Source organism: Protopterus annectens, chromosome 10.part0 (assembly GCF_019279795.1).
Source record: "Protopterus annectens isolate FY-2018-M chromosome 10.part0, PAN1.0, whole genome shotgun sequence".
NCBI classification, from domain to species: Eukaryota; Metazoa; Chordata; order Ceratodontiformes; family Protopteridae; genus Protopterus; species Protopterus annectens.
In genome coordinates, this window is record NC_056744.1 from 757,640,242 (window position 1) to 757,665,560 (window position 25,319).

The 25,319-nt window shown below is 38.0% G+C and overlaps 1 protein-coding gene across 3 annotated transcripts in view; it reads left to right on the forward strand.

The window, feature by feature from the left end:
• LEPR (leptin receptor) overlaps positions 1 to 25,319 on the forward strand; it is a 1,381,011-nt gene that overhangs the window by 1,056,044 nt on the left and 299,648 nt on the right. For all 3 annotated transcript variants that reach the window (XM_044085570.1, XM_044085571.1, XM_044085569.1), the window contains exons 10-11: positions 18,922 to 19,121; positions 19,558 to 19,706. In XM_044085570.1, coding sequence (XP_043941505.1) covers positions 18,922 to 19,121; positions 19,558 to 19,706 — 349 coding nt within the window. The remainder of the gene's footprint in view (positions 1 to 18,921; positions 19,122 to 19,557; positions 19,707 to 25,319) is intronic.

The following is a 25,319-nucleotide window of genomic DNA, read 5'->3' on the forward strand; positions in this document are numbered from 1 at the left end:
TTTGTAATTCATGAATGATTTTTTGTGGGCTTATACTGGTTTTGATGGTATATATCTTTAAAAGATTTGTGAAGGTTTTTGCAGACAAAGATCATGTGATTTGATTGTTTAAATATGACTGTTTTATTTTTGTAGTCTGATGAAGTCTTAATAACATAAGATGAAAGCGCTTATTCAATAATCATTAAAATGTTTTAAGTACTTTGCTGAGGTCTTTGCTTTGTACTCCTGCATTCTGTACCTTGTTTGTTTGTGTTTTGTTTTAATGCTTCAATAATACCAGCAAGGATATTGTTTCAAAAGCTTTGGCCAAGTCAAGATAAGCAGTGAGCACAGAAACACCACTGTCCACAGCCCTTGTAACCTTTTCAAGGAAGATTACTAAGCTCAGGAGCCATGAGCTTCCCTTCAAAAAACACACTGATTGGGATCTGTATCAGTTAAGTTTCCCATATCTGCATACATGCTATCATACATTCCATGACATTGCATGAAAGGCTGGTGAGGCTGATGGATCTACAATTAACTGGGTCTGTAGAGTAGCTGTTCTTGTGTAGCGTAGTTAGAGATGATCTCTAGCATCAGGAACAAATCTTGTAAATAGCCTGATGTTGAACAGTGTAAGTAAAAGCACAGATATTGTATACCGAGCAGTGATTAGACTGTAGCCTGGCATGTTGTCTGGTCCTATGGACGTATTATTTTTTAGCCTTTGTCAGGGATTCTAATACTTGTTTCAAGTGATTACCGTGGAATCTAAACTTTCAGAGATAGTAAGGACAACAATGTGTAAGTTAGATAGTTTAAACGGGTCCAGGCACCTAGGCGGTGTGACACCCACCTGTGAGACAGCTGGATGTGGACACATGGAAGGATGACATTTTAACTGCAGTGACAAAGGACTGTGGACAATTCCCTGTCAAAATTAAGGGAACCCCTACACCCTAACCACAGGTGGCAGATACAAACCACCACAGTGATACACTGTGCACCCCCTTAGAAGCCACCATGTGCAATTGTTAGTGGAAAATCCTGCTGGGATAGCATGCCACGTGGGCATGAAAGTGGTACCATGGAACCCGTGTGCTATGGGCAAAGCCTTTATTAATTGAATATGCAATGTGATGTGTGTTGTGCTTGGTGCATACGAAACCCAGACAGCATCATAATTTGTAGAAATGTGCCACAGCACGGAGGAAATCCTGCACATTAGTGTAGTCACACTTATGTTGTAAGATGTGCTTTAGACGACGCTCCCTTACTACAATAGCCTTCTTACGCGGTGTTACAGGCATCCCCCTCAGAAGAGATTCACGTCGGGTATCCGTCAGGTTCTGCTCCTGCTGCAGAACACACAGAAGGTCAGCTAGCTGTACAGTAGGGCGACCCAATAATACCTTCAGCCGACGATGCCACGCCTCCACCTGGTTGTTAGTGCGGGAAGTCCATCTCAGAGACATCGGACACATTCCAGAACCGCAGAGGGTATGACGATGGCATTCGTGTCTGTACTGAACAGCGGGATGCATACTTGCGTGGTCGGCCTCGGACATAATGATGGTCTAGAAATACACCAATCGGCTGGGCACATTCTGGTAAGGAAGCCACAATGTCCAGAAATGCAGGGACAACATCATCCAAAGGTAGGAATGCCAACGCTATCAGCTTGCGAATGGCAATGGAGAAAGCAGTGTCCGTGCCATAGAGGCGACAAGGTGGTGATGTTGGATCTGTCGCCAGATGATCTGTGCAAAATGGAATAGGCATCCCTTCAGAATACTCCTAGGGAATGCCTTCCGGCTGGCACAATTGCTGCCTTCTCAAAGTCAGTCATGATATACTGTGGTGACAAAGTGCATCCCTGGTCAGCTGCCATACCCCTCAGCACCTCCCACAAAGTGGTGTATGCAGACTCCGACTTCCGTGTCATGAGACAGTACACCAGGGTACGACCCTCATTGAGGTGGGGGTGCCAATACAGCCATGTAATGTATATAGCTGGCGACAGATATCGCCCGTGTGGGAAAGGTGCCATCACCAAGAACAAAGTCGGACCTGCACAGGTCAGTCAGGTTCTGTGTTGTAGTAAGTACTACCAAGGAAGCGGTACCATCCATATCCGACCTTCTACGAAGGATGAAGCTGCCACTACGGAGTGGATACTGGCTGGCATCAATATCTGCAAGGGTTGCTGGAGGTGTAGCCATGGATGCCCGTGCCTGCTGCCGTACCCTGGTGATGCTTCTTGAAGGTCGCACGACAAGGCATCTCCTGCAGTACATTGTCATCTGCTGTGCCTAGCACACTCTGCATTACCAAGCTCGGCAATTCATTACCGGTTACCGCCCTCTGCCGCAGTTCTGCTCGCAATGTAGCCACTTGTGCCATTGTTGCATCTGGGCCGTGCTGGTGTGGCAGTGATTTCAGCAATTCCTCACCCTCTTCCTGGCGAACAGTGATGGCACGTCCTCTGCATGCCTTCGTTCTCCGCTCACTACATGCCCAGTACCGTTTTGGTGGTGTCTCACGTTCCAAATGGTAGAGGTAGCCGTCCACCACCAGCATGGGTTTGCCACGTTGGCTGGGCACTGTGCTGTATCTGTTGCCAATCAGACCAGGGCTATACAGATACATACATTCCAGCATGGTTGCAGCACTTGTAGATGGTCTCTCAGAATCCATCACAGCCGGTGGAGCTTGGTATGGGATATACTACTGAACCTGGAGACAGTCCCTTCCAGACAGTAGGCCACTCGGTTTACACCTCCTTGTCTTATACCATGTGTAGTAACTCTGTCTGTCTCAGTGGCCCTGTACAGCTTTGTGCACTCCAACCATCTCTGACTGTCTCTTCCCTATGGTTGCAATGTCTGCAGTTAACACATCCCTGGGGTTGCCGTATGCTTGTACTCTGTTTAGAGTCCACGATGCCTGATTGAGCACAGGTTCTGTGTGTACTGTGCCAGCCCCCTTTAACTCCCTGTTGTTGCTGCCAGCCAATCACGGTTTAGGGCTTGGTGTCTGCTTAAGTGGCAGATGTTACTTAGGGAGGTACCTCTGTCTTGCACCCTTGTCTTCCTACATGGGGCTGGGTACTTGTCTATACTCCTGTAACAGGGACAACGTGACGTGTTTAGCAGAAGCTGCATGTCTTACTCTACTGTGGAGTCGGAGATGGGTTACAGCTACTATATCCCCTGCTACTGGGTTAGTGTGTCATGCTTTACCAGGTTGGCATGTTCACACCTACAACTGCACTCAGGGGCTCTAGCAGGGTAGGTACTGTTTGTTGCAGGCATGCCTGTTATCTGGGTTTGTCCTATACTACAGACACCCTGCTGTGACATGCTTACTACTAGTACACAGACAGGTTATAGTGTGTGTGGTCTATTGACCCTGACACTGCTTTGTCTGTACCTTTAAGGGTTTAGCCTGACACATGACCTGCTTTTCTATGCAGCATTTCTCGGGTAAAGTGTGCTGTGCATTGCTCTACGTGCTGGGGACTTTACTTCCTGCTTCTCGGGGACTGTTTGCTGTGTTTGCATGGACAACTGGGGCTGTGAGGGTAAGTAATGGTTTTATGACTGCTTATGCAACTGTTTTGGTTTTATGACTGCTTATGCAACTGTTTTGGTTTTATGACTGCTTATGCAACTGTTTTGGTTTTATGACTGCTTATGCAACTGTTTTGGAGCACTACCGTTGTGCTGTGTTTCGCGCCGATCCGCGTGTGTTTGCCAGCCGTGTACGCTGTGTGTTGACGGCCTGCGTGTTTGCCTTAGGGGCCGTCTGCTTTTGTCTGTTTTCCCACCGCCGCATCTTTCCGCCGCGTTACTACGTTTCGGCAGCACCGCTCTACGGTTTAGCGGTGCTGTGGCCTTCTGGTTTCGGCGATGTAGCTCGCGGGCATTTGTCTCGCGATCTACACGCCGGAACCCAGTTTAAACTCATCAATAAATATACTGACTATAACCTTGAGATCGGAATGTGTGATATTACTATGGATGGCCTTAGTGCATTGATGGATTTTATTCCTTAACTGACATACTAGACATCAACCTTTTTTGAATGCACCAAGCTCCTAATGCAATATACATATACTATATATGTGCAGATGTATATTCATGTGGCTAGCCTTTTGTAATGTGAATTCCTGTTCAAGGGTGCATATTTTTTGGAAGGTAAAGATATATAGCTTACTACAAGTCTTCATCGTACAGTGCACCTTCTCAGAGCTCCCTAAAGGTCCAACAAGTGCTACTCTTCCTTCTAATACTACTGCCTAGATGTCCAGTAAAACTTCCTAAATCTGCATGATCTAAGATATAGAAGGGCAGCTAACCTGTAAAACAATGCAGTTTTGTACCTGTTTGCATTACATGTTAACAAATTAAATTAGGTTGCATGAATGTCTACAGATTATTTTATTTTGCTGCCATATATCTGAGACTTTGCATTTAATTGCTATTGACAGCACATGGGTGCAATCTCATGTTGGAGACCTGTGCAAGTATGCATGTCATAGTACTTTACAGCTACGTGTTGCGCTAACCATGATTCAGAAATCACATTCTAAACATGACTCACAGGTTACCATTTGTTCCCTTTGAAACTGACACTATTTTCTGAGGAGATTCAGTACAGTTGAGCAGCTTCTGCTAGTGCCAGTGCCTGTATTGTAAGTGAAGGAGAATGACACTATGTTCTATGTCCATGAAGGCCAATTCTGAGAATGCCTAGTAGGCCCTGGCTTTGCGTCTTCAAGAAATATGATGTCTAGTATGACCTGGCTGGGAGATGTTGTCCTTATCTATGGGCATTACCAGCAGAGGAGAACAGTGAAGACACCAATCCGATGAGTAGGTATTGCTCTGGAACTAAGATTATTTCTGTGCATGTGGAGGTTAGGTAATATCACCCAGAATGGTACTCTTGTGGATAGCATCATACTTTTTCCCCCCATGATATATGATTGCGTATAGTCTTGTTAATGGCAGATTTTGTTTCAAGGACAGTTTGGAAAATATGAATGGCCTAAAGTGTGGATCTTCAAAGTCAGGTGAAAGTGATAGGGACACGTAATGAAATATGGCAGCTACATTTAATGTGAGTTTATTGAAGAACCAGTTACAGGGGAAAGCAGAACTATAGCTAAGAATTCTAGTACTTTCTGCAGTTACCCAATGTGGCACCTCACAACTCTAATTTGGGACCGTGAAAAAGATAATTTAATGAATCTCATCTTTGAAGACCGTAGCAAACTGTCTGCTTCAGCTAAATACCACACACAAAGTGTCTCAGCTCTGCACTACTGCCCAATCAGCATCTGCTAATTATGTCCCTAGTGTCTTTTACCCTGGGTGATTGCTCCCTTTGTCTCACCCTAAGTATGCCTCTGGGGTGGGGTTACACTGAACTATCTCATAGTGCCTGCACTGTACCTGGGGGTACCTCCACATGTAAATGCATCATTGTCTATTCAAGAAAATCAACACACACACAGGGGACACATACTTGCCTGTCATGGATGTAATGGAGGCAGATGTAAGGGCCTTTGATGTTATCTGCTTTTTTGGAATCTTGCGTTACACTTGCCATAGTTAGCTGAAGTACCTTTCCTCTTTTAGCATGAGTGAGCACTATTCACAACCCAAGAGTGGTCTAAACTTATGGAAATATTCAGTATTTTTGTAATATCATTCACATGTTATGAAGTTCAAATGAGGCAGACATGAGCATAATATATTTCATAAGCTTTCTAAACTGCACTTCACATAACTACACAGTGGCCAAGCCCAAAGCTGTATGCTGAATATGCAGTTTCAGTGTTAATGTATGTTGCGAGTATGGCATGTTTTGTGCTCTAAAATGACAGTGCAAATCCAGATGTATAATATTACTCTACATTCCATGCTTTTGTGTAAGTCTGGCAATGTCTCCTGAATGCCTATAGCACTTTTTATAATTAAAGCATGCAGTCCACTATTCTATATAATCTTCAAGTATGCTGTACCTCATCTATAGTGCCTAATAATCTTTATAAAACTAATGCCTACAGTCTGATATGCTGTAAATTTAACTGTTCATTATACACAACTTTCTGTGAACTCAATATTCTATAGATAACTGGGATGTATATTTAGTTTATTCTTCTCTCGTATTGCACAATTATTTTATTTATTTATTTATTTATTTATATTTGTTGACCGGGAGTGTCCAACTGGACGTAGGTCCATTTTCAGTGGAGGCCCGGGGAGAAAAGCTCCACAGTTAAAATAAACAGACAGTAGTTACATTGGATTACATCGCGATTAACAATTTACATAGCAATTACTTACAACATATTTACAGATGAAGAACATAGTACATCAGTAGACAACTAGAATCTTTATCTGTGAAGTACATAACAGACATTAACAAATGTTACAATAAGAAGTTCCTGCTGTATAATAAGTACTAGGCATATGAGTATGCTTACTATAATCAAGGTAGTTAGTGGAGTGGAAAGAAAGGTAGTGGTTGGGTGGGGTGGGTGATATTAGAGTGGGAGTTGCAAGGGCATAGCCAGCATGTTTTTAGGTGCGTTTTTAGTAAAGTTTTGAAGTGGGTGCATGATGGTATGGAGGTAATTGTGGGTGGGAGGGAGTTCCATAATTTGGCTATGGTGCAAGAGAATAGTGCTTCACCAGCAGAGTTATTGGCTTTAGTGATCTGCAAGTGATTTTTGTTGCTGGATCTTAGTGGTCCGGTGGTGTGATAGGGTTGGAGTAGATTCTGGAGGGATGCGACATTTAGTGGATGGTTTACTAGTGTAGGCGAGTGAGAGTTGATACCATTGAAGGAGGTGAGGGAGTTCAGGCCAGCCCAGTTCAGCAAGTGAGAGACAGTGGTGACTACGGTAGGATGCCCCTGTGGCAAATTTGGCAATTTTTGTTGTAGCAGGTCTCTAGCTTGTTTAGATCGCATTGCCTTAGGTTGGTATATATTGGAGAGGCATAAAGTAGGGTGGAGATAATGTGAGAATTTGCTATTGAAATCTTTGCTGCTTTGGTGAGAAGTTGCTTATTTCTGTATAACGCTCCTAGTTTTTTGTGGACTTTGTACAATGTACACCTGCATTGGAGCACCTATTGTGTTTTATTTAGGTAGACAATATTGCTCCACCTAGAGAGTGACAGCACCAATGCAGGCACATTGTGGTTTGTAGAGTGCTTCTGTGCTGTTCTAAGTCCCCTTCAACTCCTGACCGTGAACATTGACTCCTGCAAAACATATGGCCAGTGTCCTTTAGAAATGAACTGAATACAGTTTTGTGTCCATGTTCACTACTCAAACCTATGTAGTGATCCCAGTGCATGCAAGTGAGAGATGCATAATTGTACTCCTGAATGTTTTGTCTGTTAGTGATATGGCTGGGATGGCACCTGTCCTACTTTTAGAAGGCATTATGTTCACCGTGTCTGAAATCCAGACATCCTTCACTAATATCAACAATAAAACTGAGCAGTTTAGCAATATCAACAAGTCTTGTTGGCAAATTACTCTTCACTTTGGTTCATCTGCAGTTAATCACAAAATATACTAAGAACAATTCACACTCATTGTCTCTAAAGCATAAAAATCTATCTCTCTACTAATAAATGTATGTAGCAATGGCACCATATACCAAGTTGAAATCTATACTTCTACTAAAAGCACCAAACCAGTCAACAATTCAACCCATTGTTCAATACAAATACCATGGCCTCATCTTAAACCCATCGCTGTCATTCAAACACCACAGAGTTACAAGCATCTCAAGTGGTACTGTGCAACTTAATGCCTTATACGCCATTTCCAATAACGTTACCATAAAAGCTAGTAGGGCTATTGCAAATAATGTATTCCTGGCCCATCATCTCCCTGTACTCAGCATACAACACCAGCTGAATTAAAACAACTATAAAACAAATAATAATACCCAAGTATAAATGCCACATGAACATTTATTGTCCTCTTTCTGCAGACCAAACACCACTGCATCACCCTTCTAAAAAACACTTGGCAAACAGCAATTCTGCTACTTTCCTCCATTACATATAACATATTAATTAACAATATCTGTCCTCTGATGAAAGTCAAGTCCATCATATCAGTATGGTGGCATGGTTGTAGGGGTCCAGTAACTGACCTTGAATGAGATGCATGTGCCAAGTTGTCCAACTGCTTTGTGTGGCCGAATGAATGGATAATTAAGAGTACTCATTTTTTAAATATTAGAATGGAGCTTGGTGATCAGGGTTTTCGAACTTCTAAATCTTGTGTTTCACTTGCTCTATATGCTTTTCTTTTCTATGTACAGCAAATGAAATTTTGCAAAGGGCAACAGAAATAAAATACAACATATTTTTCAAAATCAGACATAGGGTACATATATTGTTTAATGTAACGACAGAAAACAGGATCCAACACTTATTTATTGGATAGTCTCTCTCTAGTGCCTCGGCTTTCGCCTTCAAGGAGAATACTATCAAATTCATTACAACACATATTTATACCATAAAATGTTAATTAAACAATTTATCAATTAATTACAAAAAAACTGTCCAGTTGCATTCTACATTAATGCCTCTGTGTGTCATAGTGTCAAATTGTAATAAAAACTGTTTCCTTATATAAAAGTCTCCTTTTAACTATTTCATTATTTTTATCTAAAACAATGTGTTCCAAGATAGTAGCAAACATACCCTTTGGGTCACTGTTATGATAATCTTTAAAATGCATTGCAAGGGGGCTTTCTATTTTTTTTTTATTTCTAATATCTCTTACGTGTTCTTGTAACCTTACTTTAAAAGCATGTTTACTCTCCCCTATATAAAATAATCCACACGGACATCTCAATGCATATATAACTACTTCCGTATTACATGAGAATTTACCAGAAGGCTGAAAATTCCTTCCATTTATACAGTCAGATGTTTTACATACATACTGACAAGAAATACATTTCCCACATGGATAAGCTCCCATTAACTTCACATCTATACCTAAATTAATTTTGGGGGTAGAAAATCTGACATGGACCAACATCTCCTTGAGGTTCCTACATCACTTATAAGAAAAAACTATTTTTTTGGGAAAAAATTCTATCCAATCCTTATATTTGAATAGTGAATTCCAGTAAAATTGAATTGCCTGACTGATTTCTTCTGATAACAAATCATAGGTCATTACCATATAAATTTTTCCTAAACCTTTAAATTTTTGATTCCTATAAAAATTATTATTACATTTCTTATTTACCTTCCATACATTACTTTTTTTAACCTTATTTAAAGACAATGTTACTTCCTTTGCATCATAACACCTTCTAACAAATAACTGTGAAGTTTTCTCTAATTCTATATCCACTTCATCTGTATTATTACACAATCTCTTAACTCTTATGAATTCACCATATGGTAGAGATTTCATTAGATACGGTGGATGGTAACTATATCCATCCAAAAAATGTAAATTTTCTTCAAATTTATGAAACACTTTGGTGACACTCTTTCCATTCTCACCTCCCTCTAAAGTAATATCTAAAAAATTCACCTTATTTCCAAACTGAAAACCATCAAATTTCAAATCAAACTCATTTTCTTGTAGGCCTACCATAAAACTATGTACTTCCTGTTTTCCCCCTTTACAAATAAAAATTAAATCATCAATATAACGATAATATTTTACTACATTCTTCTTAAAAAATTCCATCTGATATAAAAATTCTATCTCAAAAAAGTGCATCATAATATTTGCATACATGGGGGCAAAGGCTGCCCCCATAGCTGTGCCTCTCAACTGATGGAACAATTGTCCATCAAAATAAAAATAATTGTTCTTAAGGCAGAATTCTACCAATTCCACAATATAAAACGATAGTGGACTATCTCCTAAGAATTTTTCTAATGCTTTCAATCCATGCTTATGTTTTAAACTTGTGTACAAACTTTTTACATCTGCCGTAAACCAGTACATATCCTTAGTCCATGTAATTGGTAATATTTCTTTCAAGAAACCAAAGCTATCTTTAATAAAAGATGCCTGCTTAGTAACATATGGATATAGAAAACTATGCAAAAATATACCCATGTTATGCAGAAAATAATTACATGCTGACACAATAGGACGACCTGGAGGATGATCAATATTCTTATGTACTTTTGGTAAACAATAACATTTGGCTATTTCACAATTATCTGTCTTAAATTTTTGAGTTATATCATCTTTTGAAAAGTAACCTACTTTACTTAAGTAAAGCATTAAATTGTTTTACAACCTCTTCATATTCTTTAATGTCACATCTACTATAGGTCTCATTGTCATTTAAATGCTCCCAACACATTTCAGCATACTGAGTATAATGCATAAATACTACTTTATTCCCCTTATCTGCTGGTTTTATTATTAATTCTTTATTTTTAATTAATCTTTGTAGGGCTTGCCATTCTAATCTAGTCAAGTTATAATTGACATCTTGTCTGTTAACATCAAATTTACTATAAATAGACAATTGCAAAATCTATCATTGCTGAAAAATTCTTAATACCTTCATGAAAAAAAGGTGGAACAAAATGACTTTTAACTGTAACTTCAGATGTGTCCAACTGACAGTATTCATTATTATTCACAAAAACTTCATTTTCTGACATACAAGAGTGAAAACTTTCCTCTGAGTCATCCGAAATAGATGATATATCATTATATACATTATCTAAAACCACACGTTTGTCCTTGCTTTGAATAAAACAAGTTAGATGTAATTTACGTATAAAACGATATATATCACTCTTTAAAAAATGTAGTCTAGGCAGTACCGTGGGTATAAATTTCAAACCACGGTTAAGCATAGAAATTGTAGCATCATCCAAATTCAAACCACATAAATTAATTATATATCCTTTACCTACAACATGTCCATTGACCTCTTGATTAAAGAAATTAAAAGAATCAGTTCTTTCTAACTCGTTTGTACCCTTGGGAAGCTGACTGGGCTTCCAAATATTGTCTCTGTCCGTTTTCAGTTGTGGAATCGCCCCCTCTATATCTGTCTCTGTCTCCGTATTCCGATCGCTTACCTCTATGAAAAGGCTGCTGGAAAAATTGGGGGGTTTGCGCTGCAGGAAGCTCTGGATAATCCCCTACTTCTCCTGATTCACTTTCCCACTCGGTAGATGCATCCGAGTATGCATTAGCTCCGCCATTACGTCTATGGCCCTCCTGATCCGCAAATCTGATGCCTCGACATCATCTCTTGCTGTTGATTGGGCGAAAGAAAGCTGAATCCCCGGCATAATCTTTAATATCACAATTTAATTTATATTTCTTTACATTTAACAGTTCTTTCTCCATATTTCTCATATCTCTTTTATTTTTTATTTTGGTTGTTATACTACATATATTGTTTACACTGATTTCTCTTGTATCTGAACAGTTGGTTAAAGGACTGTTCTTATAGAGGAGAAAGTCAAACTACACATCTGTCATACAATGTCTAACAAGTTAGACAAAATCATAGGTAAGGAAGATGAAGCCATTTTGCTCCACTGTATGACAGAGTTTATAAAAGGTTCATAATTATGCTAGTACTTGAGCAGGAAATTGTCATTTTCAGGCAATGTCGAGAAAAATGTTATCTTGGTTGTAAATGCTTAGCAGAACTCAAAGAGGTCATTCTGCTCTGCTTAACTAAGTGCAGAATGATTAAATCCTTGTAAGTCATCTGAGATGCATGTAAAAATATCATGGCGAAAATCTAACGCAAGATAAAGAGTAACATCTGCTTTCAAAGCTGGTGAGGGAGTAAAACATTCAAACAAAGTTGATTTGATGAATGTTTCACTGAGATACAATTCTGCTGACCCCCTGAATTAAAAATTTCTACTTTTTGAGAGTTCAGTTTCATAATGGTTTCAATAAGGCATTTGAAGCAGATGTGAAATAATTGAAGTTGAAGTTCTGAGTCATTATGCTTATTTTCCTTCTTCTGTGACATTTATATTGGTACAATTGAGGAAGATCCGGAGGGAAAAGTAACAACACTGTCTGTATGTACCTGGATTTTGTGTCTCAAGGTTCAGTTCAAAAACAGGGTCTATATTACATGAACGAACGATCATAATTTCGAGTACAACATACTCGATGCACTTTGATAGACCATTCATGTAATTGAAACCTTAAAACCCTGAAAAATACAAAATCGAAAGATTTTGTTTGTCCCACACCTTCCCTATAATAACATACAAAACACACACATACAACAAAAGCATACAAACCCCAACACACTCACATCACTCAAACACTTAAACATCTACACAAATACATCTACTTTTAAATCAGAGAGGGGGGCTTTTCCCCCCACATCCCCTCTAACTAAATATACCAACTCCCAGATCGCTGTACATTGGGGAAAGGGCAATTTCCCAGTAATCGCAAAGCGACTTTTTACACAAGCGATTACCGGGAAATTGCCCTTTCCCCAATGTAAAGCAATCTCATCTCAGAGTTGGTATATAAAAGAAAGCAGCTTCTTACCTAGCCATTCCGAACAGTGTAGCGTGTTTATGTCACAAGCTACGCTCACTACCAAGGCCGACCAAAACATTTCGGAACTCAAAATTTCAGCATTTAAAGTCTGAGATTACATGAACGTTCAATCAAACTGTGTCGAGTATGTTGTACTCGACATTTTGATCATTTGTTCATGTAATATAGACCCCAAAAACATTAGGATGTGGTTCAGAAAACATTAGGCTCAGTCACCAAGGGTATTTTGGATATGTACAAGTTAAAATGGAGCACCACCACTCAGAATAATGGATTTACTGAGTTTAAGCAGAAATTATTGTTGGCAAATTATTGTCATCATGACCTCTGAGTGGGTATGATTCCAAAAAGATAAAATCAGGGCTGAAGCTCCCTGGAAATATGGCATGCTCATGCAGCCAGTGCACTGCCAAGAGATCAGATGTTTTGCTAATGCTGCAGCTAATATGAAGTTTTATATTGCAATTTTTAAAAATTCTATTTAATAAAACAATCTTATCTGGAAATTTGCCAGGTTACTCAGTGTAAGGTATCCTCCTTTTTCTGACCATATTACAATGTCTAGCTAATGGAGAAAATGGCTTATGCATGAGTGATGGGTATAATAAGCCACATTGTTACTTATTGCAAATGTGTTACGTATTTCATTAATTATTTTTAAGGGCTTTGTTATGCGATGAATGTTACTGAACCATTTATTGTAAGATGGATGTCACAGTAATCCTTAACTGTGGACTGCGCGGACCATCTTCTGACCCTTGAACACTGACAACTGCAAACCATCCCAGTGTTTCTATACATACTGTGTTAGTACGCTTTCATACATCATGGCAGTTTTGTTAGTCAGGATCACATATAACACCTCACGTTCAGCAGCTGACAACAAATTCTACTATTTTTATTATGGTAATCCATGTCACACAACGTATTGCCCATAATTCCTCTAACATACGCCATAAAACCTTAGCAAACTCTGGATCTTGACTTTTCTTCCCGTTACTTAGTGTATAACACTGAATTTTTGATAATTTATCAAGTAACCTTTTCAAAAGAAAATTGCGATCACAATTATTTTTGTTATGTGAATTTAATAATGGCTATTTGATTTTGAATACCAAAAAGAAAAAAAAAAAGAAAACTTCTCAGTGTGAGCAGTTATTATTAAAGCATGGTCTTTTAGTTTTGGCTGAGGGTATTCTAAATTGCATAAGAAATAAAATTAAGCCTTTTAACTAAACTGTTCTTACATTTTTGCTGTGATTCAGGGGCAGTATCTTTCCATTACAGGTCAAAGATTCAGTTTTGATTTCTGGTCCCTGTTTGTGGGGAGTTTCATGCATTCCTTACACCTTATTGTATTTTCCGTGGGTATTCCAGTTTTAGTCTACTTCCAAAAGTGATGCAGGTTCATTAACTGGCTATTCTGAGAAAAAGGTGGCATAAAAAGGTAGCATATATTGATTTCACCCTTTGTGGCACAGACCATAGCTAAAAGTGGTGTGAGGACCTGTTCACTCGCCCTGACAATGCCTGAATAAATTAAATTAAAACTCATACTGCCATTAAACGGTGGTGCTGTAAAAGTATATTCTTATTATCTAAACTGAATTGCAATACCTTGATTATTGATAAAAGTTATTTCAGTCTATAAGTCATATGCTTGTAGGTATTTTCAGAAGTCAGTTTAATTTTTTCATCAGCATAACATGATTCTGCTTTTTCATGTTAAATACTCCACAGATGCAAGGCTTAGGACCGAATTTGAATGCACACAGTTGTGAATGAATGTAGCAAAATTACCTTGGAATGGATTCTTCAGTGAAGTTTATACCAATGCATTGTCTAGGAAATAATAAATACAACAAAAGCAATTGAGAAGCCAGTCAGCTTACAAATAGCAGTGCTGAGGGTAGCACAGCTTTTGAATTATGTTCATTTTTTTTCCTTCTGCACTTACGTCATCAGACAGGGTGGTTTGTCACTTTAATGTAGAAGTGTTGCATTACAAATAATTCATTTACATTGGAGTAGATTATAAAATGTAAGGAGAGATGATATAGCCCATCTGCACACTCTAACTTTACTGGCAGTGGGAACAGACTTTTTTCCAACAGGAAATGGCTATATATGTGCATATTCTCATTGAGATGGGCTCCCAAGAAGTTTTTACTAATTGCTGGAGTTTTGGTGGCTTAGCTTCACTTGTAGTCTGGTGAGTCACAATGAATAGCTAAGCCATCCTTTGCCTGTCAAAAAGCCATAGTGGCCACCGTAAATGGGTAGCAGAAAACGTTCCTACACATCTTTGCATAATTTAACATAGTCCTACAGAAACTTTAAAAATTAAACTAAACTAAACTTTTCCAAGGTAGACTAGTGCATGAGATTTGTCTATGGGTATGTGTTAAATTAAAACTTGTGCTGACATGAAGCACTGCACAGAAATGCCCTTGTCATTTTTATGGCATGTTATAACAATTTGGAACTCAATACACTAGCCTTAAATAAGTTTAATACTGTTATTTCCATTTAGTCAAAATAGCTTACTCCATTTTCTTGTTTTGTAATATTTTTCTATATTGTTCAGAAATGGTATTTTCTTATTAAATATGCAATAATTTTTTGGCAATATAAACATATTACTTCCAGATTCAGAAACAGAGGAAGGAAGTTAAGGATTTCTACAGTTTAACAAAATAAGTAATGTGTTCCAGGTTTAACTTAGGTCATGCTTTTATGATGGCTATACATTCAGTATTTAACTTCCAGATTTAATGTTCCTAGTTTGCTTATTAGTGATCTACCCTTCATCTTTAATGTTTATGATGGTCCGGCAGACATCTTCAATACAAGTAGGCATACTTCCACTCTCAAACTGAGATTTGTTTTATAATGTACATATTAATAACAGCCTTAATAACAGACAAAGTATTTTTCCTGCAATGTGGATATTTAAATTTCTTGATATAAGGAAATATATTAGGTCTTATTATAGATTATAGATATAAAATAAAAATGGATATTTTGAAATTCTAATAGTAAATTTGGAGAAGTTTAAAAATAAAAAACACAGCCCTTTATCATCTTCTCATCATCATCATCTTCTTTCGGCTGTTCCCATTAGGGGTTGCCACAGCGGATCATCTGTTTCCATTTTTTCCTGTCCTCTGCATCATGCTCTTTCACACTAACCATCTGCATGTCCTCTCTCACCACATCCATAAACCTTATCTTAGGCCTTCCTCTTTTCCTCTTACCTGACAGCTCCATCCTTAGCATCCTTTTCCCAATATACCCATCATCCCTCCTCAGCACATGTCCAAACCAATGCAATCTCGCCTCTCTTGCTTTGTCTCCAAATTGTCCAACCTGAGCTGACCCTCTAATATACTGATTCCTAATCCTGTCCATCCTAGTCACACCCAGTGCAAATCTTAACATCTTTAACTCTGCCACATCCAGCTCTGACTCCTGCCTTTTCGTCAATGCCATCTCCAACCCATATAACATAGCTGGTCTCACTACCCTCTTGTAGACCTTCCCTTTCACTCTTACTGGTACCCGTCTGTCACAAATCACTCCTGACACTCTTCACCCATTCCACCCTGCCTGTACTCTCTTCTTCACCATTACTCTGAACTGTTGATCGCAAGTACTTAAACTCGTCCACCTTTACCAGCTCTACTCCCTGCATCCTCACCATTCCTCTACCCTTCCTCTCATTTACACACATATATTCTGTCTTAGCCCTGCTGACCTTCATTCCTCTGCTCTCTAGAGCATATCTCCAGAGTCTCCTCAACCTGATTCCTACTCTCACTACAGATCACAATGTCATCTGCAAACATCATAGTCCACGGGGCCTCCTGTCTGATCTCATCTGTCAACCTGTCCATCACCACTGCAAATAAGAAAGGACTCAGAGCTGATCCTTCATGTAATCCCACCTCCACCTTAAACGGATCTGTCACTCCCACTGCAGTCCTCACCACTGTCACACTACCCTCGTACATATCCTGTACCACTCTTACATACTTCTCTGCCACTCCCGACTTCCTCATACAATACCACAACTCTTCTCTAGGCACCCTGTCATATGCTTTCTCCAAGTCTACAAAGACACAATGCAACTCCTTCTGACCTTCTCTGTATTTCTCCAACAACACTCTCAGAGCAAATATTGCATCTGTAGTGCTCTTTCCTGCATGAAACCATACTGCTGATCACTAATCATCACCTCCCTTCTTAACCTAGCTTCTACTACTCTTTCCCATAACTTCAAGCTGTGACTGACAAGTTTTATCCCTCTGTAGTTACTGCAGCTCAACACATCACCCTTATTCTTAAAGATAGCTACCAAAACACTTTTTCTCCACTCCTCAGGCATCCTCTGACTTTCCAAAATGTCATTAAACAATCTGGTTAAAAATTCCACAGCCATTTCTCCTAAGCACCTCCATGCTTCCACTGGTATGTCATCTGGGCCAACAGCCTTTCCAGTCATCATCCTCTTCATAGCTGTCCTTACTTCCTCCTTGCTAATCTGTTTCACTTCCTGATTCACTATGCCCACATCATCCAACCTTCTCTTTCTCTCATTCTCTTCATTCATCAGCCCTTCAAAGTACTCTTTCCATCTACTCAACACACTATCCTCACTTGTGAGTGCATTTCCCTCACTGTTCTTTATCACCCTTATTTGCTGCACATCTTTCCCAGCTCTGTCCCTCTGTCAAATCAGTACAGGTCATTTTCTCCCTCTTTAGTGTCCAATCTCTCATACAACTCTCCATATGCCTTATCTTTAGCTTTCGCCAACTCTCTCTTTGCCATGTGCCTCATCTCCTTATACTCATGTCTACTTTCTTCATCTCTTTGACAATCCCACTTCTTCTTTGCCAGCCTCTTCCTCTGCATACTCTCCTGTACTTCCTCATTCCACCACCAGGTCTCCTTGTCCTCCTTCCTCTGTCCAGATGTCAAACCAAACACCTTTCTAGCAGTCTCCCTTACTAGCTCTGCTGTAGTTATCCAGCTATTCGGTAACTCTTTGCTGCCTCACAGTGCTTGTCTTAACTCTTCCCTGAACTCCACCTCACAATCACCCTTTTTTAACTTCCACCATTTAATCCTTGGCACAGCTTTCTCACTCCTCCTCCACGTCTCGATCACCAACGTCATCCTACAGACCACCATTCTATGCTGCTTAACTACACTTTCCCCTGTCACCACTTTACAGTCTCCACTCTCCTTCAGACTGGCCCTCCTACATAGGATATAATCCACCTGTGTGCATTTTCCTCCACTCTTGTACATCACCCTATGCTCCTCCCTCTTCTTAAAATACGTATTCACCACAGCCATGTCCATCCTTTTCGCAAAATCCACAATCATCTGACCTTCTGCATTCCTCTCCTTAACACCATACCTACCCATCACTTCCTCATCCCTTCTGTTCACTTCACCAACATGCCCATTGAAGTCCACTCCAATCACTAGTCTCTCACCCTTGGGTACACTCACCACCACTTCATCCAACTCACTCCAATAATTTTATTTCACATCCATCGCACACCCAACTTGTGGAGCATATGCACTAACAACATTCATCATTACACCATCAGTTTCAAGCTTCATAAACATCACCCTATCAGACACTCTCTTCACCTCCAAAACACTCTTGGCATACTGTTTCTTTAGGATAACCCCTACCCCATTTCTCCTGTCATCCACACCATGATAGAACAGTTTTAACCCGCCTCCTATACACCTGGCCTTACTTTCCATCTGGTCTCTTGCACGCACAATATATCAACCTTTGTTCTCTCCATCATATCAGCTAGCTCTCTTCCTATACCAGTCATACTGCCAACATTCAAAGTTCCTACCCTCACTACTACACTCCTAACCATTAATGTTATTTTCTTCTGTCATTTATCCCTGAAATATAACCAATGATCTAATGCTACTGACAAAAATGTGTTTTGAACCCCCTTTTTGACATGTCATTGTCATTATCAACCCACCATTTCTCATTTTTACATGGGGGTGGGGTGTCACATCAGCTTAGTCAATGCAACCAAATTACATACTGCCAATGCATTTCTCTTTCCATACTACAAGGTTTGCTCCCTTCAGTTTATCTCACAACTGTATCAGTAAGTTATGTTATTTGTGACTCTCAGTTTTGTAGTTGCTGAGATGAAGAGCTGTCTGTGAGGTTCGCTGACAGTGTAGACTGTATATAACAAGTGAAATATGAGTCAAAAAGTCATTGTTTTTATTTACTATTTTAAATTATATAACAACATTTACATGAACAACTCAAGCAAACATTATTTCTCTTTAAAGATACAAAATCTATTGCTCTGGACTTCAAAATAATCAGCACAATCAAGAAGTGAATGACTGTCATTTAAATGGAACGCTATATTACGAGTGTACTTTCACACCAATTTTTTCCATGTCTGGCTATGTATTGTGGCTTGAAATACACCATCAGCTAGGAATACTTGAATCACCGAAAAGCTGTATTATTCCAATGGATGTTGGTGAGTAAATTACTAATCTGCTTGCAAAGTGACATCTGTCTTTACCACAGTTCAGAAACATATAGTATTAATAGTTTAACATTTGTATTAGGTGCTTACAAATAACTAACTGTAAATGGGATATTAAAGTGTGCATTGCTTGTCTGTTCATCTCATACTTGAGCTATCATTTGCTTCCTTTTTGTTTAATTAATGAGAGCTATGGATGGTTTGTCTTTCATCAGCCTAATTACAAACAATACAATGATAAATACTAAATGGGTATCCTCCATGACTGCATTGTAGATTTCGTATGCAGAGACTGAATTTCACATGTTTGGAATAATATTTTATTCTTTTTTTTGCAATTAGTATCTAACAAAACTTTACAAGCATTACTATGTTGAAGGATAATTGTTAATACAAATGTGTTTCTATTTTCTCTTTACATTCTTAGTAAAGCCTCTTCCTCCATCCAATGTAAAAGCTGAAATCACAGTCAATTATGGTTACTTGAATATTACTTGGGAAAGACCATCACTGCCAGTAGACAGTCTAGAATTTCAGATTCAATATTCTGTAAATGGAACAGACGCACTCTGGAAGGTACAATTTATCTGCTGGATCGTTTTTTTAATTTATCCAAATGTGATTAGTTACAACAACAGCAGAAAAAATCACTTATGAGAGAATCACATTATTATGCAAGTGAAAGTGCTTTGCATATTTACTTTACTGCTGTTGCTTATGGCCTTAAATTCAAGGTGCAATGCTTTCTTACTCTTTTAATACCAAACATTTATATTACTAAGAAATAGGTATGACTTGTTATAGAGTTATTTAAGTTGTGTAATTATCATGTCTATTTTGTCACATTAACATAATGTCTGAATATACTTTCAATCCTAGTTCAGAATGTTCAATCAAAAATATAGATATATATGTAGATAGATGTAAATTAGGTGCAGAAATATGATGCATGTAGCTTTGGCCCTTACATATTTTTACAAATTTAAGAAAAACATCACATTTGATTTTATGATAATTAGCTGCCTAGCACTGTATTCTAAGTTTCAAAGTCCATTGAACAAGGGACAAGACCGTAAATTGGGTTTTCATAGCTATGATATCCCAGTAGACAGTCAGATGGAGGAACAACAAGACAACAGAATTCAAGAGAGGGAAGAAGGATCTTACTGTATGGTCTCTTAGGGGAGCAGGCACATAGGTAAAAATATTCATCAAAACAGATGAGAAGAAAATACACAAGAGACATACTAAATGGTCTCTGAAGGAATAGGCACCCTGACAAAAACAGTCAGCAAAAGTGAAAGGAGGTAGGTACACAAGAGATAGAGAGGAAACAGAACGGTGTGTGTGTGTGTGTGTGTGTGTGTGTGTGTGTGTGTGTGTGTGTGTGTGTATGTGTGTGTGTGTGTGTGTGTGTGTGTGCAATTTGAGATCTAGCCCCCTCCCCATTGTTATTTAGACTACATTTGTTTTTCACCTTCACTACCCTATTCAAGTTGACAAAGGGGGTCGCCAAAAGCTGAGCAGCTGATTTATGCCATCTTGGATGGATAGATGATTTTTATGTGCAATGCCTGCCCTTTCCATCTGTAATCTGAAGAGTATTATTAAATGCCAAACATTCCATGATTGTGTAAGTGTGCACTTAAACACATCTATTTCCCCAAGCCAGAATGCCTCAGGATTACTTATCAGACATGCACTACTACAACCTCAATTTACCTGTTGCTGCAACACATGCTCAATTGCTTGCTTCAACTTTTTCCCATGCAGTGGGAGACAGGGCAACTGCTAATGTAAGCAATGTGTGGACCTACATTAAAGACCTTCCCCCATTCCTGCCCAGCTTTTTAAGCATTTGTTTCCCCTTGAGAGGATGAAAAAAAGCAAGTGAAAAAATGCACAAAGCTGAAAAAAACCTTGGCAATAAGAGTTATTTGCTTAGCAGCTATTGCAAAAAGAAGCAATAAATGTTTGAGTGGCATAAGGATTCTATACTCTCCAAGTATAAGATGGTTAAAGACACAGTGCAGTAAAGTAAACCACATGATGCCATCAGTTACAAAACTCTGTGGAAATCACAGAGCTATAGCTTTCATACTTTCTCCCTCATGATATATGATTCTGTTACTTACCACATACATGATCTAATCTGAAGAAATTAATATTCTGCAAGCTTCATTTGAAATCAATGTAAATTACCAGTATCCGTTCCCTGTATTAGGTACAGACTGGTAATTTTAGTGGCATTTATTACTGTTGTTCGAAAATCTCTGCATTCTTTCTTTAATGAAAGGGTTACAGACTAAAATGTTATGCTCTGAAAGTAATCTCAAATTTATCTGAGGATAGTACTTTTACAGTCAAATTACTAAAAATTTAATGTGGTCTGATGTAGTTTTGAAATATTAAATGGAGGTGTAAAACTTTGTAAGATTTAATTTGCTTTTTTCTCTGATGTTAATGAGATCTCTAGTGAAGTTTTAAAGGATAAGGCAGCAAGAATGCTTACTGACTTTTTTAATGGTGATTTTGGCACTGTGCATATATGTTTACATCCATGCTAAAAATATCTTTTATAGAAGAATTTATAAAGCAGAATGCTATAAACATTTATTTAAGTTTGTTTACCAGATTATGACACAGGTCAACAAATTATCAATTTCAGACTTGGTCTGGGTTGTGAGATATAGCAAAGAAAACATTTTGGATAAGACAAGCAAAATATCAGTTAAATCATTTACAAAACAGAACATAGAGAGTGAGAACTATGATTCATTTTTCTTACGAAAATATAATTGAAAATTGGAGGAAAAGAGGATACATAAAAGACAGAATCTGTAAACAAATCAAAAGGCAGAGGAAGAGAGAAGACAATCAATGACAATAAAGAATAATAATAAAAAATGAATGGCTGGGAAGAAAATATCCTGAATGTTGTTTATATATGTACTGGATATGACCAGCACTCTGCCAAAAGACAACTAACAAGAGACGCTATATGTCAGGTGGGGGGGGGGGTGGCAAGAAGAGGTGATCAGTTATGTGGCCAGAGTTAGGACGTTCACATTGACTTTTTTCACAGGTATGCTTAAAATTCATATTAGTAAGTGAGAGATTATCTTACAGGCCATGTTATATATGTATAGGGAAATGGTTCCAAATTATTTTTAGATGCATAATACTGCCAATAATTGTAAGCATACTTTAAAAATACTTATCTATAATATTATATTTTTGTGCATTTTTCAGAAATTCACAAAATGCAGAAAGACGGTCTTATTTCTGGCAGGTTAATTTGTAAATTGCCATTCTGTTTTGGAAGAGTTTTTGCATTTGTTTAAAACAATTTAATTTAATTTATAGAACTGCTCAGATGTACTTGAATAACCATAAACATTAAATGATAAACTAATTTGCATTTGAAAATAATTTATTTAATTTATATGATTTTAAATATTGTACATAGGTATTTATTTATTATTTTAATATAAATAAAGACTTTCTGGGAAATGTAGCTCTCAAGTATTATGGCAACACGATTCTGTGACCCTTATTTAAAAACCGGTAGATAAGCACTTAATTTGCAGACTAATCGGTTTGTACTAAAAGTATTAACTTACATCTGGGCTTATTTGCAAGGAGAAAATACATGATTCTGATTTCATGAGAAGTTAGGTTCCATACTTTTCACATATAAAAGTTAGATGAGGACTCAGATTTTTGAATTATATTAGTATTTACAAAATCATAGAGAATCATTTTCTTTATAACACTAAAATGATCGACTATCACAATACAGACAATTGTACATTTTAAATATAAAGTAACTTTTGCTTTGAATAACATTTTATATTAGGAAGAGAATTTTCATATCAGGCACCCAGAAATGAAACTTGCTGTGATGAAAAATATATAACTAAATGTAAAGAAAGACTATGCGTGAATTTGCTTTCAAATCGTATGCATCCTTAGAGTACAGTTATACTTCAAAGCAATTATTCAATGGAGAATCAGCACTTTATGTTTTAGCTTTGTCTCTGGATTTTTTAAATGTCATTTGACAGCATAGATGCAGCAGTGTGCAATGGATGAATCATATTTTCTTTTGTTTGTTTGTTGTAAAATGCTAATAAATGATTTAGCTTTATATAGTACTTTGCGGAAAGTATGCACAGACACACACACACACACACACACACACACACACACACACACACACACACACACACACACACACACACACACACACACACACACACACACACACACACACACACACACACACTCACACACACACACACACACACATATATACACACACGGAAGTCTTGTGGTTTGACTGGTGCTAGATAAGTAGGCTTCCATGTGACTTAGAGCATATGCTATGTTATCAGTGTACTATGGGAAGGATCTGAGCTGTTATGCTATGCAGTGTTATTATTAAAAAAAGTCAGTGGCATTGCTCAATTGTTATATCAGATTCAGAGAGACTAAACTAGAATGTGATTTGCTTCACTAGAAAGGCCACTGACATCAAGATATTCGTATAGAGCAAGCACACTCTTCTATGTTTTTCTGTTATTGTATGCAGTGATTGAACTACAAAGCATGGTTACCCACATTATTCTGGGTATCTTTGGTATCATTAGGTATGGCCATTGATATTACCTCATCTCTTCTTTGTAGACAGTACCAAACAGCTTACTTGGCAAGTGATATATTGAAAATGACTGTTTATATCACTTTTTATTATATTTGTAGCTGACTTATGCCAAAAGCTAGAAGCTTGTTACATAAACTGAAAATCCCATGCTAATATGGAAATATATTTTTAATATTTATACATTAAAAGAGAGATAAGTTAACTGAAAGTTATATTTAGGATCCCTCTGCTTCTCTGTGTTTATGTTTAGACTGCTTAGGTTGGGTTAATGATGTTAGTGCACTGAAAGTATGGGATTTAGTATGGTATGCTGTCCGATTTGGTAATATCTCTTATATTACCATACTATAGTATAGTAGTAAGGATCCCACAGTTGTAGTGCGCATGTATAGTGTCATGAGGCATTGTCAGTGATGTATCATTGGTGCTCTGCAGAGAAGGCACACCTGGTCTACTGAGTTCTATAACAAGATGAACTCACTGATGACTTTGATCAATACAAAGCTTTCTCACTACATAATAAGGTCATTAAACAAGTAGCATTGTATATCCTATTACACTTTATTGTAACGTCCCCTTCATTGCATATGTGATTGCTGCATCAAGAAGAAAATTTGATAGCTATTTTATTTTATTTTATTTTACTCTAGTTTATTTAATGTTTTATATTTGCTTATAGGGAAACAACACTTCTGTGCCATTTTCAAGCTCAGATCAGGGGAAACCAAAAATTATAAAACAGTCTAAGAAACAACAAACAGTAGTTACAGTATTATACATTTTTTTAAATATTAAGCTATAAAGCTGAGTAACATTTAGGTTAGCAGACTAGTGAATTCTACAGGAAGGTTGATGACTCTTAGAGTAATATGTACAGTATATACAGGTGTGGGAGAGGGGAAAAGGAAGGGGATTGGCTGTGCTTGAATGAGTAGGGGGCAGGGAAGAAGTGAGAGATGAGAAAGTGGTGAATGAAATGTAGATAGGTAGAAGTGAAGGTCTTAGCTAGAATAGCAGTAAACATACAGGATAAGTATGGGAAGTCATAGGTGGGCTTATGTGATTAGTGTACAATAGGCTACTGGATATCTTATAAGCAGCTTTAACATACAGAAAACTTAGCAATACAGAATTTATGGTTTTGCACAGAAGAGATCAACAGAGAAAATGCAGCATCAAAAACATCTGTGTTTCAAATATAGTCTAAATTGTTGTCTTCTGTATGTTATCCTTACAAGGAAAAATGCTAACTATATTTTCAGTCAAGAAAGTGGGCAAAATAACCACATACATTTTATTACATAAATAGGCTTGACACATTAGAAAAAAAAAACTCTACCATAATCTAGAAAGTTACCAAATGAGTTGCCTTGACACAAAGATACTGAAGTCTAAGCTGTAGAAGTCAATTATCAGCCTGAAGATGATGAGTCTAGTGGTGCTGGAAGGATGAGAAGGGGCAGGATAGCTTTGTAATTTGAAGACTGAAAAAATGAAGCAAAATTCAATAGGTGAATTTTTAC